Here is a 14,899-nt window from a genome sequence, read left to right as displayed (position 1 = left end):
AAGACAAGTGGCATTAATAAAATGTGGACAGAGACAGTCAACTGTTACATGATTGTGCAATGTGAGACTTTTTAGAAATGCATACTTTTGTTTATAGATAAATCCATTCTTACACATTTAAATGACGCTTGTTGGTGAGAAACAATCCATGGAGTCATTTCACCTTTGCTCTCAGGCAGTCACCAGGAGTACACACGTCAGGCAGGAAATCTAATAAAATGAAGAAGAATTGGGAGGGATGAAACCCTCTTTAATGGTCACACATGCAGAGCACACAGCACACACAGTGACATTGGCCTCTGCATTTAACCCATCCTAGTACCAGGAGTCTAGTACTAGGAGCACCAATACCAAAGGAAGTGCACAATATGTGTCACGGCTGCACATGTGGGGGTCCTGTGTGCACAGGCTATCTATATACAGTGACACATAGGGGTGTTTTATATGGCTGCAACATAAGGCTGTGGCACAAGCTGTATGAAAGCCAGAGAAACACAAAGAAACTTCTCACACAACATGCTGTCACTATGACAACCAGGCAGAATCATTTAGCCTGATCTCTTGCCATTCCACACAGCACAGAAATCCAATAGCATTTAAGTCTTACGCAACCATGCCACCGATTCGCTCTGCAAGGCTTTTAACACATTTGCAAATAAGATTCATAGGTGCACACGTGGATTTTTCTGGTAGCCTCTGAGGGTGTTTTATTTTGGAGGGTGTTCCAGCTGCCTGGGGGGATGTTTGGGGTGCAAGGAGGGGCAGCTTTGACTTTATCAAAACCCCTGTCTGTGGCTGATGGAGGTTAATATCATTACCATTATGGGCTATTGCATTACTCCACAATACCATGCTGTAATTTCAAACTAGCCCTCAGAATAGGTTAGAGATACATGTGTTTCAGAAAATATTCTCATTTTGAGATATGCATTTCCTACATTTTACATTCTGTCTTGAAGCTCTGCTTGTGAACATCATGATTGAATAATAGTAAAAACAGATAACAAAAAATACTGAATAGGCTTTAATCTGAAGGAGGATCTAATTTAATTCCACATGCTGCAGGAGTCGTTATAATGTGCATTACAAGCATTTAGCCACAATTTAAATGGTTTGGGGAGGGTCTATCATGGTGACTGTTTTATTGAAAGAAAACAACAGAAATAGTTAATGGCCGAGTTTGTGTCAATCCAAGTCCTTCCTCCAGATTATTTTCTACTGTGCGTGCTATCACACAGACGCTTCCCTCTTGTATCAATGCGTGATTGAAGGGAAACTTCTTTTGGGAAGTGCGGGGACTACTTTAGGTCAACTTTGGAAAGAAACACACAGTATGCACTGCATATTGCTAAAAGGGGACGCGGTTGAGTACTATATGTGTTTCTCTTTAACTAAAACCAATATATTGTGTGCTAGTTGAGCGTATTTTATCGCAAAAGTGTTATGTTTTTACTACGTCGCGGAAGGATCTAATTTTCTCAAGCGAGGGTCGACACATCCGCCCAGTTTTCCGATGTTTCATTCCCCCCGAGTTGAAAATGGAGTTCGATTAAAGCAGATGTCCACCAACTTCTCAAGGAGATTTCAAGTCTAGGTGCTTTTGCTTTACGCCGTCAGTATTCATATCGAAAACAGTCGAACCCTTTTTTTTGGCTTTGGATGCCTTTACTGCAAATTACTCGGACACGTTGACGGAGCAACGCTCCGCTTTTTCAAGTGTTGTCCTGGAGCCGAAGTTGGCGAATGGATGCTCGACAGTCAGCCATAAATAACCTGCCAAACGTTACAGCCTGCAACATTTTTTGAGGATCTATTCACATTTTTTGCAAAGCGGGGAACTGTGCTTGTTGAAGAGGATGATCCCGATGGCTCATTTGTTGTGGTCGGATTTTACTTCCAGGGAGGATAAAATGAATCAACGGTTGTCATTCCTCCTCGCGATTTAACGTTAGTTCCAGGCAGCGAAGCTAACATAAAGCTAGCTCCTCTTGGCTTTCAAGGGACGCTTACACAGGCATGCCCCATTCTACATCCTTTACTTACTATCCAAAATAGGGGGTAATTTCTATATGTGACGGAAAATGGTGATATTTGTGGTATTTTATCCCGCCGTCACTGCGTCGTCGATGCTATTGCTAGGATTTGGATCCCCGTGAGGAAAAAATGAGTGAAGATTCAACAAATCCAAACAACGAGTGAGTACTGCATACACATTTTCCATTTACATGTACAGCTGCAACGATAAGTACTTAATTATCTTTAGATGTTAACACACGCTTTACTCGATAAGCTATCCACTACCAGTTCCCAATGACATTTCTAACCCGAGCGAAGCTGCTATTTGATCGCCTTACTTTACTATTGTAAGCAATAAGAAGCACATACTTATAATATATTTGTCTAATTGTTATGTATGTTAATAGAAAGCTACACATGAGTCTCACAAGAACAGTGTCTGACAGGCAGATGCATAGGCCCATTGTGAAAAAAAACCCATCTCATTCTTAATAATGTTGGTTTTATGAACGTGGTTGCTATAATGCTTCGTATTTGGGCTTTGTATATAAAGGCATATTATCAATTGCCTGCACATCATTTATTTAACATTATATGCCCATGATATGTATTATGGCTTTATAGATTGGCAGTTATATGACAGTTTATGAGGGATCACTCGTTATAGACGTACACAGCAATAATCCAGTCTAAATATGATTTTACATGTCTGACCAGTAGCGTTACATCAGCATCTGAACGCGTTAAATTCACAGCCTGGATGTTACTGTTGTCCGCCATGATTTTTAGAATATAAGCATCGATAAGCATCGTGCAATTCATGTTTTGTATTTCCGTCCAGCCTTTTTTTTTAATAATGAAAACCCTTCGAGTCGATTGCGGCAATGTCAACGTTGAAAGGCTGAAGATGCCATTTTTTTTTCTCAATCACACTCATTTACATATCACAATCTCCATTCATAAAAACGCATTAAAAAGCCGTCACATTCACAACCAAATCCACACAACGTACGGGGATCTGTTGTAAAATGCACATGAGGTGTTTTGGTACACGTCGCGCCCATTTTTATTCGCATTTTGGTATTGTTTTAATGGACTGATCCCTTGTGTGCGCTTGTTGACAGTCAGTGAGAAATATCTGCTTCGGGAGGTGCTGCGGTCACATGATCTCCTCCATTCATAAAGTACCTGCCTGCCCATTCACAGCACTGTACACTGTTTCGCATTGCACCGACGATCACACAATGATCACATTTCCTGCATTTACTGTACAATACCTAACACATAAACACCAGTGCTTCTCTTCTCGCCTTTTATTTCAGATGCGTGCGTTATTTAACCGATGCTTGTACACTATCTCTGAGGATTTTCTTTGATAATGTATTTGTCACAGAGGAAGTCATATGCCTCTGTTCAGCCATTTACAGTGTCATGGTTTACTGTTCGAAACACACCCATGTTTCCCCCTTTCCATCTATGTGGCATACATGAGGTTGATTGATTTAATGTGTGCAGGCTTTGTCCTTGAACTACACTAGTGTGTTTTATGTAACATATGTCATAGAGCTCTTTTTCCTCATATGAATCCACACCAAATAGATAATAATTCACCTTTAATTAACTACACATTGGTTTAGGTTCATTAATAAAAGCTGATTTTTTTTTTTTTTACTGTTAATCAGATTTAGCTTAAATTGTGTCGCAACCTAGCATTATTGATGCTAGTAGGAAGGGTGACATATCTCATTTTGAAAACATTTTGTCATCCAGTTAAGCGTAATGAGAGAAATGACTGAGAAATGGAAGCATTCGTAGATTTGGTGGGATCTCAGGACCACCAGGCCCTGCTTTGGGATCAGTAATGTGCAAGATACAGTATGCTGCATTTGTTCCACACTGCATGATGGCAACAGCTAAGATGGCGAAGCGATCCAAACATTGTTGCTATGATTACTCCACCTTTCTGACTGTATGATTCATAGTGTTGAAGTGAACAGAATACAGAGCGTTGTCTGTAAGTTGTTTGTTTTTACCGAAGATATTGTCCTTTTTAAATATGCTCTTTCTAATAACAGCTATTCACAAAAATAAGATATTTTAAGCATCAAGGATCTTTTTCAAATCAAAATGTCTTTCACAGTTGTGTGTTCCTTTTTACATTGTGACATTGTGCACTCTTCAAGATAAATATAGGTCTTTGATGAGTCATTTGCCAAATTGTAAAAGAAATCAGCCTTTTCTTAAATGGCAATTGTTTGTAGTTGTATTGCATCATGAACATTGCATTTGAAAATCTCCACCAAGTATGTGACGAGATGGTCCTGAAGTGATTTTGTCTGAATGATGGGTGGTAAGCCGAGCTGGAGTGCTCCCAGCACACCCTATGCTGAGAACATGTCTCATGGCCTTGGTGCAACTATGTTCACAAGGCTGAAATGACTGCACATAAAGCCCTGTCGGATTTTGGTTTGCGTCTGCTCTCGGGTGTGTTGTTAGTGTGATATTTGGCCAATGTGAATTTTTCAGTCAAGGGCTATGGTTATGCTGGGAGAAGTGGGAGATGTATGGAAGTATAGTGCAAGCTGCATCTCTGCTGAATGTCACGCTTATCTAAAATATGTATCTGAACCGAAGCATTTGTCTGTTGAGGTGTACTGGTACCTTTTATCTGTGTACTCTAGATATTTCTTTCACAACGGCATTGTATACATGAACACCTTGTTGTTAGAAATGACATCTTATTCTGTGTTAAGCCAAACAAAATCACAATTCTGTTATTTTAAACTGCAGTTTCCTTTTCAAATCATGAAGTAGGTTATAATTAGACAAATAGAGGCTGCATTGTCCTCATTAATCAGTACAATAAGAAAATAAAACTGCTGATAATTTGAGTTTGTATTGGCCTACAGACTTTTTTGCTAGAATTTGTCAAATGAATCAATTTGTGTCAGTGCAGGCCAGATGCCTCTATGTTTCTCTGAACGTATAACAGCTAGGGTATGGCCTCATTGTTTTAGATTCCTGCAGTTTGGTGGTATTGTCTGTTGCCAGTCAGGTGATTCCTCTCTCTGTGTCCTCTTCCTATCTGTGTGATTGATTTGACAGCTCAGCGTTTTATCTGCCAATGTGGGTGTCGTGATCTTATCACCTGAGGGCTGTTTTGCACTCCCATTCCTGTTGCAGAGCTTTCCAAACACATTCCTCCTAAACAACCCCCATCATGTCCTGAAACGACAAAGGGAGACAGCTACTTCAGCTGTTAGGGTTAGTGCTTTATGGCCTGGGTAATTGCCTATATCCTGTGGCCCTTATGTTAAGCTAAATAATTTCCTGGACCTTTTTTATAGATGGTATTATTTGGGGTTATTGCCAGTTGTTGGGTATGACCTCCATGGACACTAAGCTTTAGCTGGCCTAGTCTTAACTACAGACATTATCTTACATTCGACAAAGTCTGCTGAGCTGAACACATCTTTAGTTTTGCTTCTGTATTCTTTTGAGGAAGTGTCGCTTGTGACTGCGGTGGAGACTACAAAAATGTGTTATTTGACAAATATACATAAGGGCGCTTGTAACAGCAGTTTACCTTCCTGGTTGCTAGGCATGTTCTCACATTTTATTAGACGTAGATGTGTGTCTAAGATATATTACACACAGGCCATCGTAGAATGTAAAGTGTCAATATTAATCTCACTCAGTTTCACCTGATTTACGTAGACTGAAGAGTTGTACAATCCTAAAAGTTATTTTGTGTACAGAATATTTATGCCCCGGTGTCTGTTGCTGTCGTATTGTTTGTGTGATTAATGACAATGATCCTCTGTATAACCAGAGGGCTTGGACTGTCTGTAACTGAGACAAGCCAACAAACTGAACAGGCCTTGTATAGTGGTGGACTGTTCCATTCCCGTGGCCAGATTTAGGCCTGGATCCTGTGTATTTTAAACCCGAGCCACTTCCCTCTTATAATTTTCATTTCCTCTTCAAGTATTTTAAGAGCAAGCATAAATGGCATAAATGTCAGCAGTGTGTTTTGAACATAATTCAATCCTAATTTCTTATTTCCAAGACAAAGACCCGGTGTGGTGTTTTGCTCTGTATGTAGGCCTAGACTAAAAAAAACGTTCTGATTATTTTGTGTCTCCATCACAACATCCTGATAGCACGGCTTGTCTTTATTTGTTGTCAAGCAGAGCCTCTGATGTTCACAGACCATATCTCAATGGCTCTAAGAAGTGCTTTTAGCTGTGGATATTGTTTTCAGTTGTGCTGCATGCAGGAGCATGAAGGCTGGGCCTTGTTGTGAGCTCTTTGCTGCAGCTGGGCTGAGATGGTTCTTTCCTGCGAGGCCACAGACATAAAAGGGCACAGATGTAAATCCTAAACCTTGTGTCTTTGATTGAGTTTCCAAACACTTTAAAAACAGGAAGGGGGTTCTGTGTGTGTGTGTGTTGGTGCACACACTTGTGTGTTTATTTCTCTGGGAACATTTGGCATGTGCCTGGGAGATAAGCCTGGATCCTATTTGAGTGAATTTCGGGAAACCATAGCTTTATGTTATCCAATAAATAAAATATTGAGCAATTACATTTATTTACATTTGGTGGCCTTGAAGAACATATATTTGTATTTATCTTTTGAATATATTTGTTCCTGTCTAGTGGCTTTATTCAGAGTTTGAAACAGGTTTTTATGGCTTATTTTAAGTTTCTTGACTTTTAACAAACCTTTGAGACAGAGGTTTTATGGAAAGCTGATTTAATGTGAATCAAATTGACTTTCAAGATAGACTAATAAGTTGGTTTCTGTTATGATACTTATGTTATGTTTTACCCATCAACAGGGCATGCTGTGATAGTTAACAACTTGTCATAGCAGTTTATCCTTACAACCATGGGCCGTCATCATGGTCTGGTGGTTTATTCTTCCCAAGTTGGGGCTGAGCTCTATTGATGGATCGTCCCATAACCAGACGGCTGCCTTGTTCCCTCTGCTTGCCTCTTGGTTTCAGAGTAAGTATGACGAGTAGATGCTTAGGGTCCCTTGGGACTACACTCACATCAAAGGAGACCAGAGACGCACCAGTCGAATTCTGCGGTTCCTCTTATTTTTCTTTTTGGTAATGGCAAGCGCAAGGTTTTAATTTTCCAAATGCTTGCAGTTCAAATTAAGATCATCTCAATATGTGGCTTAGATTGATGTTTCAGAATAGTTTTTTGGCATTTGATACACATATGGAATTCTTGTGATTTATAGTGCAGCGGCGCAGCGGCACCTAGAACATTGTTGTTGGGGTTGCAGGCCCAATCCAGTAATGGAGGGGTTGGTTCGAAAATCAATGGTAGCAACGCTGTCGGAGTGAGCCGTTTTGACATTCATTTGCTGTTTTCGGTCTCTTTGGTTTGGGTTACAGGCTCATTTGATCCACTAACTGCTATCTGTGACGGGTGCTACCAGAAGTGACTGTGATCAGTTCATCTGCTGTCATACTAGGTGGTATTTCTGTGAAAAGATGGTGGTAAATGTGAAGTGTAGATTCACTACGAAGTGCAGAGCAGGCTTGTTCTGTTTTTTTTTTCTGAGTCAGTTGGTAGCTAAGCTGAATGTTCTTGTGAGCGGGATGACTCACCAGCAGCCTGAGGTGTTGAGAGGAGATAGGGCAAATTTCTCTTTCTATTGCCAACGTATTGGTTTTCACTGCAGCTAATGTAGCAGGCTTGTGATGCTGGCTGCCTGTTGGTGTTTCTGTAGGCATTGTCCCATTATTAGTTCTTTTTTTTGTATTAATGGCTAACAGACAGCCCCTTTAAAAGTGTCTTGTTTGGGCCTTGTGTTATAATTTGCTCTGCATCCATGTTGGGTCATGTTGGTGTTTGTTTTGTGTATGTCCGTGCCCTTGAGTTTGCCACTGGTTATTTGGGGGATTTGAACCATGGCTAATTGGCCAGCTAGTTTGCACCGTTCAGATTAGATGCACTGCTGGAATCGACGGTCGAGTCCCAGATTGTGTGTTATTTATTTCTTCAATGAGGCGTGAACGCAGTGAAGGAAACTGTACCACTTTATCCACTTACAACTTTAGCCAAGTCAAAGTTGCCAAGTTAGATTTTAGTTTGTGGTGAAACAATTTTTTTTATAAACTCTTGACTGCATTCAAATGTTGCTTTTCTTCATGTTATATCTACAAACCTTAGAGTTGATCTAAATTGACAACATGGAGGCATCTTGCGTTTTATTAAAGGACAAAGTTGTTGAGCAAATGTAAAAGTACTTTCTCAGAGATAATAGCTGTTAAAGATGGCCACACACTTGAGTAGCTTTTCACGCCATCTTCCGTTCCCCCCTCTACTTTCCTAGCGATTGCTTTCCCTTTGGAGGATAATCTATAGAATCGGATTGGGATAAGTAGCTTGTGTTTATTTTCCCAATGATATTTTAATGATTCCCCCCCCCTCGGAAGTCCTACAAACCAAAGTGGACTAGTGGAGCTTGACCGAGCTTGACAGCCTTCCTTCGGTTTTGATACAGGGTAGAGATGGGGAGGAAAAGGGGCGATGGAAAAAAAGAGGTTGAGGGGGGGGGTTTCTCCCCTTTTCTGATGCTAATGAAAGGAGGAATGGTTTTCCAGCTTTTAGCTTGCAGAGTGTGTCTCCCCTGCAGCATGCTCCGCTGCCTGGACATTGTGGGAGGACAAAACTCCAGGCCCGGGATCCAATAACGTGAAATTTCAGCAGAGAAGCGGCCATTGTGTAGAAAGAGGCAGCCGGGGAGGGGTTGGGTAGAAGGGGGAGACCGAGCGGAGGAAAGGGAGGGTTACTTGGCCAGCACCCAGGGCTCAGGCCACATCCTTTCTCTCTCTCCTCCTGCACTCCTCCTCCTCTTCCTTCTCCTCCTTCCCTTCTTCTCCCCCTTCTGTCTTTCTCTCAATACCCCCCTCATACCCTCCACTCCCCTCCACCACCACTCCCCTCTGGGGTGGGAAGCCCAAGGCTGAGACAGGAGCAAAGCATGATGGCATGCTGGAGCCCAGTGAGCCATGGGCCGGAGCGGCAGACAAACGGCCACTTTGTCAACTTAGGAAATGGTTGTCCCAGGATCCCCCTTCTCCACCACACACTGGAGCAGCCGGCCTCGAGGCCCAGGCCTGCCTGCTCTGCACGTGCTCCCTCATCACGCCTTCGCTTCTCTTCAAATATATTCTTTACATGTAGGCTTAACTCCGCTTTAAGTCATGGTGTTTTGTTGGCACTTTGTTCTCACTTCAAATAAGGTTTTAAATAGTAAGATACCGCATAACTCTTATTATATAGATGCCATAAAAGCCTTTGCACATCCTTCCTAGAAAAAGGCCATATTCGAATGTGGCTGGGAGCTGTTGACTGTCACCTTGGTCTCCACCCTGTTCTCATCCACAGCCTCCTCCTCCTCCTCTCCCCACAGTCCTCCGTTACTCTCTCACCCCTCCCTCTGTGTTTCTCTCCTGCTTTTGGTCGGAAATGAAGTCAGTCATCCAGCAGAATAACTTGGAATAATTTGAAATGGGGGGCTCCTTTCTCTCTATCTCCCCCTCCCCCCCGCCTCTCTCAGGCCCAGGCCAGCTGATCTGCTTCCGCTCTCAATTGTGTGTCCAGTCGACTGTGTGCTCCCAGCGAGGGCCGTGGAAGGCAGCCTTTGTCTCCACCGTCCCACTCTGAACTGTGTGTACTGTGTATGTGTGTTGCAGCAGGTTGCACTCAAATATCTTTTTGGACCACTGACTGTTTTTACAACAAGGAAGGAAAGATTCATTATGTGAGGGGAAAAAGAGGAGCGGATGTAACCTTTGTATTCCCCTGTCTTAAAGATTTTATTAAATGGATCTATAGTTTAGTTGCTTGTTGATCTTTGAGTGGTTGGTCTGAAGGTTTCACAAGACATTTTAAATGATTATTGACTATTCACCTTTAGTAGTTTTAGGTACAGTTATTCTCAAAACGAGGTTGCTAGGGTTTTTCAGCAAGATGCAAAAATGCACGTATACACAGTCCACTTAACTTCCTCTCTGGGCCCAGCCCCCCTCCCTGTGAGTGTCATGGTTGCTGGCATGTGTGTGATGGTAGGTCTGAAGGGTCAGGCCCTGGTCATTGTGCCCTGGTCATGGCTGAGCGACACCACCGCCTGCCTTCTGTCCCCCCCAGGGACCCCCGTCTGACTGACAGCCCCTCCTGCACCCATCACCCGCATCCTTTATTGGGGGCCATAGCGGGGTGTAACAGCAGCAGTATTTCCCTCTTTTACTGCCCGTTATAATGCTCAAAATGCATTTTTCGGCTGTGGCAGGGGTTCTTGTGTAAGGTTAAGCACTACTTCTGTGACGCTGTTATGAGGTGTAACCAGAAAGGGTTTTTCTTGGTAGGTGCAAGGGGGAAGTAAGTTGTGGTGATGTTTTTCTGTCAGTTTCCCACGACCAGTTACTGTTTAGCTTTAGCATTTAGCATGAATCCGTATTGTTGGTCATTTCATAAAGTCTGCAACTGTTATTGTCTAGCACTTCTTTCCGTTCTTTCTTTTTGTTGCCTATGTTTATTCGATTAGCAAAATAGTTGCTTAATTCAGTATTTCATTGGAAATAGAAGGAAAAAAACTCAATTTAGGGTGACATTATACTTATTATATAACATTAATATAAAGTAAAAGACTTGCATCCTCACTAAGCCTCCTATCTGTTTTTAGTATAACTAAAAACATGTAATAGCAAGCCGGCTAAGCTTTGCTGACTTAAATTAAATGTAATTCTCATCGAACCATTTTCCAGATAGTAAGAGTATTGGACTAAGGGCATATCATTTTCAAGTCAATTCATATTTGATTAATCATCCTTCAATGTAAGTAAATGAAAAGGATAAATGTTCTATTGACTCATTGTCAACTTTATATTTAATATTGCGAACCTGTTAGCAAACAGTTGTTACAAGTTCTGTTTCTGCCACCTAATGAATGTAGTTCAACATTGATTATTGTTAGCTCTATCTTTGGTCTGTACCAATTCCTGAGGTAAATATATGTCTCTTCAGTTGCTAAATGCTAAAATATATTTTCTATCTCGTCCCATAAGTGTGTTGGTCTGCTGTTTAGTGTTGGGCAAGTAGCGTACTGTATGTATTTTTTTTTTAACGTATATTAAAGAAATTGCAGTGAAGTACATTTGTCTTATGTCTTAAAAATACCATTATACTTTTATCTGTTTGTCTGACCAGACATGAATTAGCCAGAATAAAATGTGTGGTCTGATTTATTCAGTTATTATTGAGTTGTCCATATTCATCATGCTCATCAATCCTTTTGAAGGAACTTTAGTCAATTATTACCATGTGCAAGGATATCAAAGCTTCACATGAAGAGACAAAATAGCTTCAGGTTGTATGTTCACTGGCTCTTGGATTAATTAATAACCAATAACCTGGGCATTGATGTTTGCCAAGGGTGTGGAAGGCAGCAGGGCAAAGGTTAGCCTTATGGAGTAGATTAAGAGAGGAAAGGCAGTATGTGGGAGAACACAGCTGTTTTGAGAGCAGCTACTTGTTGTCTCCCTTATTCACTGTTTTCTATTTGGCCATCATCAGAGAAGAAATTCTTTAGAAACGTTTCAGACCCTGTGACGTCACCTTCATTGGTCAACCTGGACGTCGGCCAGAGAGCAATGTGTCACAGGAACACATCCGGCAGCACATTCTTCGCCCGTTTCTATCTGCGCTCAGATCTTCCACAGCCTTTAATATGTTACCAGAAGTTTCTGCAAAATGCTGCCCTCAGCACACCCTGACCCTTGTCATTTCCGGTGGCCCAACTGTGTTATATAATCAGGGAAACATCGGACTCTGAAGAGAAGGGACAGAGAGGCGAAGGAGGCGGGAAGGGAAAATTGTATTGGGGATAAATAGATGTAGAGGTAAAATGTCTATAATGTCTTTTATAGTCAGTATAAAACTATGGTGTGAAATGGAGGTTGTCATCAGATGTCTACTGACATGCTGGGATCAATACAGCAATACAATGAGTTTTGATTCCTTTCTACAAACCTTTTATATCTGGATTATTATTATTATTCTGGCAGTCCAGCCCTTTTCCATGTTTTCTATAAAAACAAGTAGATCATTTATGTAATATGCTGGGATTCAAAGCCTTTAAAGGGAAGGAAGTGAGACGGCAGTATTATCGTCAAAAAGAAAGATGTTGATGTGGAGCCCCTGTCATTCGTTGTGAAACCACCTGCTTAGGGGAAAGGTTGGAAACCAGCAGCAACCACAGCCTGAACTCGTCCACGTGGTCAGTCACCCTCGGACCTGGGTTAAACATACACTGATCAGACTTTAGAAATCTTATCCAGTTGTCTGCTCTATCATGCACTTAAACCAAATAACCATTCAACCCAATTTTGAATACTGGACTTTGCACCTTCACATTCTATTTTTAGTTGGCCTATAGATTTTAGGATAGCTTATTGCTAGTAGTAGCTTTTGACACAACCCAGATTCCCCAGTAGTTTCCTTTGAGTTGTTTAGCCAAATGAACAGGGTTGTTCTGATGTGATTTGTAAACTTTATAACTTGGTGTATCCATTTCCTAACGTTATGTTGTCTGTATGTCTTTGTGGTGTGTTCCTTACTTCACGTTTACAAACACTTGTGTACATGTACTACAACTTGTTAATGCTGCAGTTCAACTGAACTATGTAGGCTGATATTTAATGTAAGCTGTCTACTTTTGATGATGTTTTTAATCGTGCTATAAAAGGTCACCAGAGAAAAGTGATAAAAAACCAGCTGAAAATGTTGAAATGTTGATTGCTACTGATTACGTTCACTAAAAGCATTGTTTTTCTTTCTGCTCCTTCCCCTCTCCTTGTCCTACTTCCTTCCTCTCCTCCCTTTCCTTCTCCACAGTGACAGTTATGCGCGTGTGAGAGCAGTGGTCATGACTCGGGATGACTCCAGTGGTGGGTGGCTTCCCCTGGCGGGCGGAGGCCTGAGCTGTGTCACCGTCTATAAGGTCAGCCGGGCGGAGGACAGCAGCAGCATTCACAGTGGAGGCAGCGGAGGCAGCAGCAGCAGCAACCTCAGCCCGTGTAGCTCCACTTCTAGTCCTAGCCCCAGTCCCAGCCCCAGCCCCACCGCTGTGGAATATCACATCAAGGGCGAGAGGCTCAAAGACAAATCGGTAAGGGAACGTCCATTCATAATGGAGAAACATATAAGTTATGCAACACTTCATAAGTTCATGTTAATACCATTTATTTAACCAGCTAGTTCGTGTGTTTACATTCTTGGGTATTTAATCATCCCCACTCTGTCATGCACACTCAGGTGCAAAAACCAGAGATGGTGCATTTTCTTAGATGAGATCATCCTGAGCCCCCCTTTGCTAGACCCCCCACCCTCTGTCTCCCTCACACATACTCATTCACACACTCACACACACTCATTCACACACTCACACACAGGAAGTGGTTATTTGGCTTTCCTCCATGGCGCAGGTATCTGAAAATAGGAGCTTGATGCTGTGATGCATGATGATATCATCAGGAGAAGGGCAGATTACTCAGGAGAAAAGAATGTGGGATGAGGGATGTGGGAAAACGCACAAAGGGCTTGGAAAAGAAGCTAAATGATGGAATAGGGGCTGGACATTCACACTCACTCCGGTTTTCCATGAGTACACAAGAATTTGCCTACCCTTTTTATGAGCATTTCCTTTTACTTGATGTGTAATGTAAAGGCGGCTGTATGTTCCAGTTAATTAAGTCAAGAAAACATGTTCCTGGTTATTCTAACAAAATAAAAAATCCTCAATCGTGTGCTAAAGTTAATGTAGTTAGGGATAAGGAAAAAGCGTTTTCAGATATAGCTTGTTTTATAAACCTATGAAAAATAAATACATTTCAAAATGTATATAGAAAGATAATGCTTTATTTTAACAAGCTGGGTTTTCTTGAACTACGGCTGCAATAAACGATTATACTTAATTATCATATATGACAAAAAGAACAACAAAAGCTGGAACTAGCAAATATTTGGAATTTTGCTTGAAAAATATTCACACAAATAACATATATAATATTTTTTGTAAAACAGTTATCTTTGAATCAACTGCTCATCAAGTGTATTGCTCTTTTTTTGGCCGATTTTAAATCAACAAAATAATTATCCATATAACATAATATGTAGGCCCTATAATCATTTACCAGATTTTAATTATTAACATGCAAAATAACAGAGGCGTTATTAGAAATGTCTACTTGCTAACACTGTAAATAGTTTGAATTTTTCCATTTCATTTCCAATATTTTGGCACCATAGTAAACAAACAGGTAAACTGCAGAGTGCGTGGTCATTCGGTTATTCTCAGAAATAACAATGAGGCTTCGAAAGATCCCATTGTACGCTGCTTCGCTTTAATCCTTATAGCTTTTGCTGTAGTTGCTGTAAAGCTCATGATCTTCTTGTCACAAACTCATTCTGTGTCGTAGATCTAAAACAGATCCAGTAGATGCTCTGGGTTAATCCCGGTCTGTGGTAATGAGACTGTAAATCTGTGTTTGTGTGACAGAGAGAGAGAACTGTCTGTCAGATGTCAGGAGACGATGAGGCCACCATGATGCCCAGAGTCTGGTGGCTCCTGACAATCTAACATTAGAAGCTTCTTACAGTACGGCGTCTAAATCACCTTCTTTATCTTTTTTCACTGAGCACATTTTATACGCGCTTCGTGTTTACGACATGTTTGTGTTTGTACGTTGCTATCCAAGTGTGTGTGTGGCACAGGAAAGGGTGTGACGGGAATGCTGTTGTTCAGACAGGGTATAGACATTGCTCAGAGACCCCGGCGACTGCTCTGGGATGTGGTA

General features: G+C 41.4%; 1 protein-coding gene across 2 annotated transcripts in view; it reads left to right on the top strand.

The window, feature by feature from the left end:
- The first annotated feature begins 1,281 nt into the window (after nt 1–1,281).
- spred1 (sprouty related EVH1 domain containing 1) overlaps nt 1,282–14,899 on the top strand; it is a 31,054-nt gene continuing 17,436 nt past the window's right edge. Inside the window, exons 1-2 of one of the 2 annotated variants that reach the window (XM_034231793.1) lie at nt 1,282–2,195; nt 12,939–13,212. In XM_034231793.1, the coding sequence (XP_034087684.1) occupies nt 2,164–2,195; nt 12,939–13,212 (306 nt within the window). In that variant the 5' untranslated portion in view covers nt 1,282–2,163. The remainder of the gene's footprint in view (nt 2,196–12,938; nt 13,213–14,899) is intronic. The other variant, XM_034231792.1, reaches the window with a different exon arrangement.

Source organism: Gymnodraco acuticeps, unplaced genomic scaffold (genome assembly GCF_902827175.1).
Source record: "Gymnodraco acuticeps unplaced genomic scaffold, fGymAcu1.1, whole genome shotgun sequence".
Taxonomy (NCBI): Eukaryota; Metazoa; Chordata; class Actinopteri; order Perciformes; family Bathydraconidae; genus Gymnodraco; species Gymnodraco acuticeps.
The sequence above is the reverse complement of the archived record's forward strand: the minus strand, read 5'-3'. Positions and strand labels throughout refer to the sequence as shown.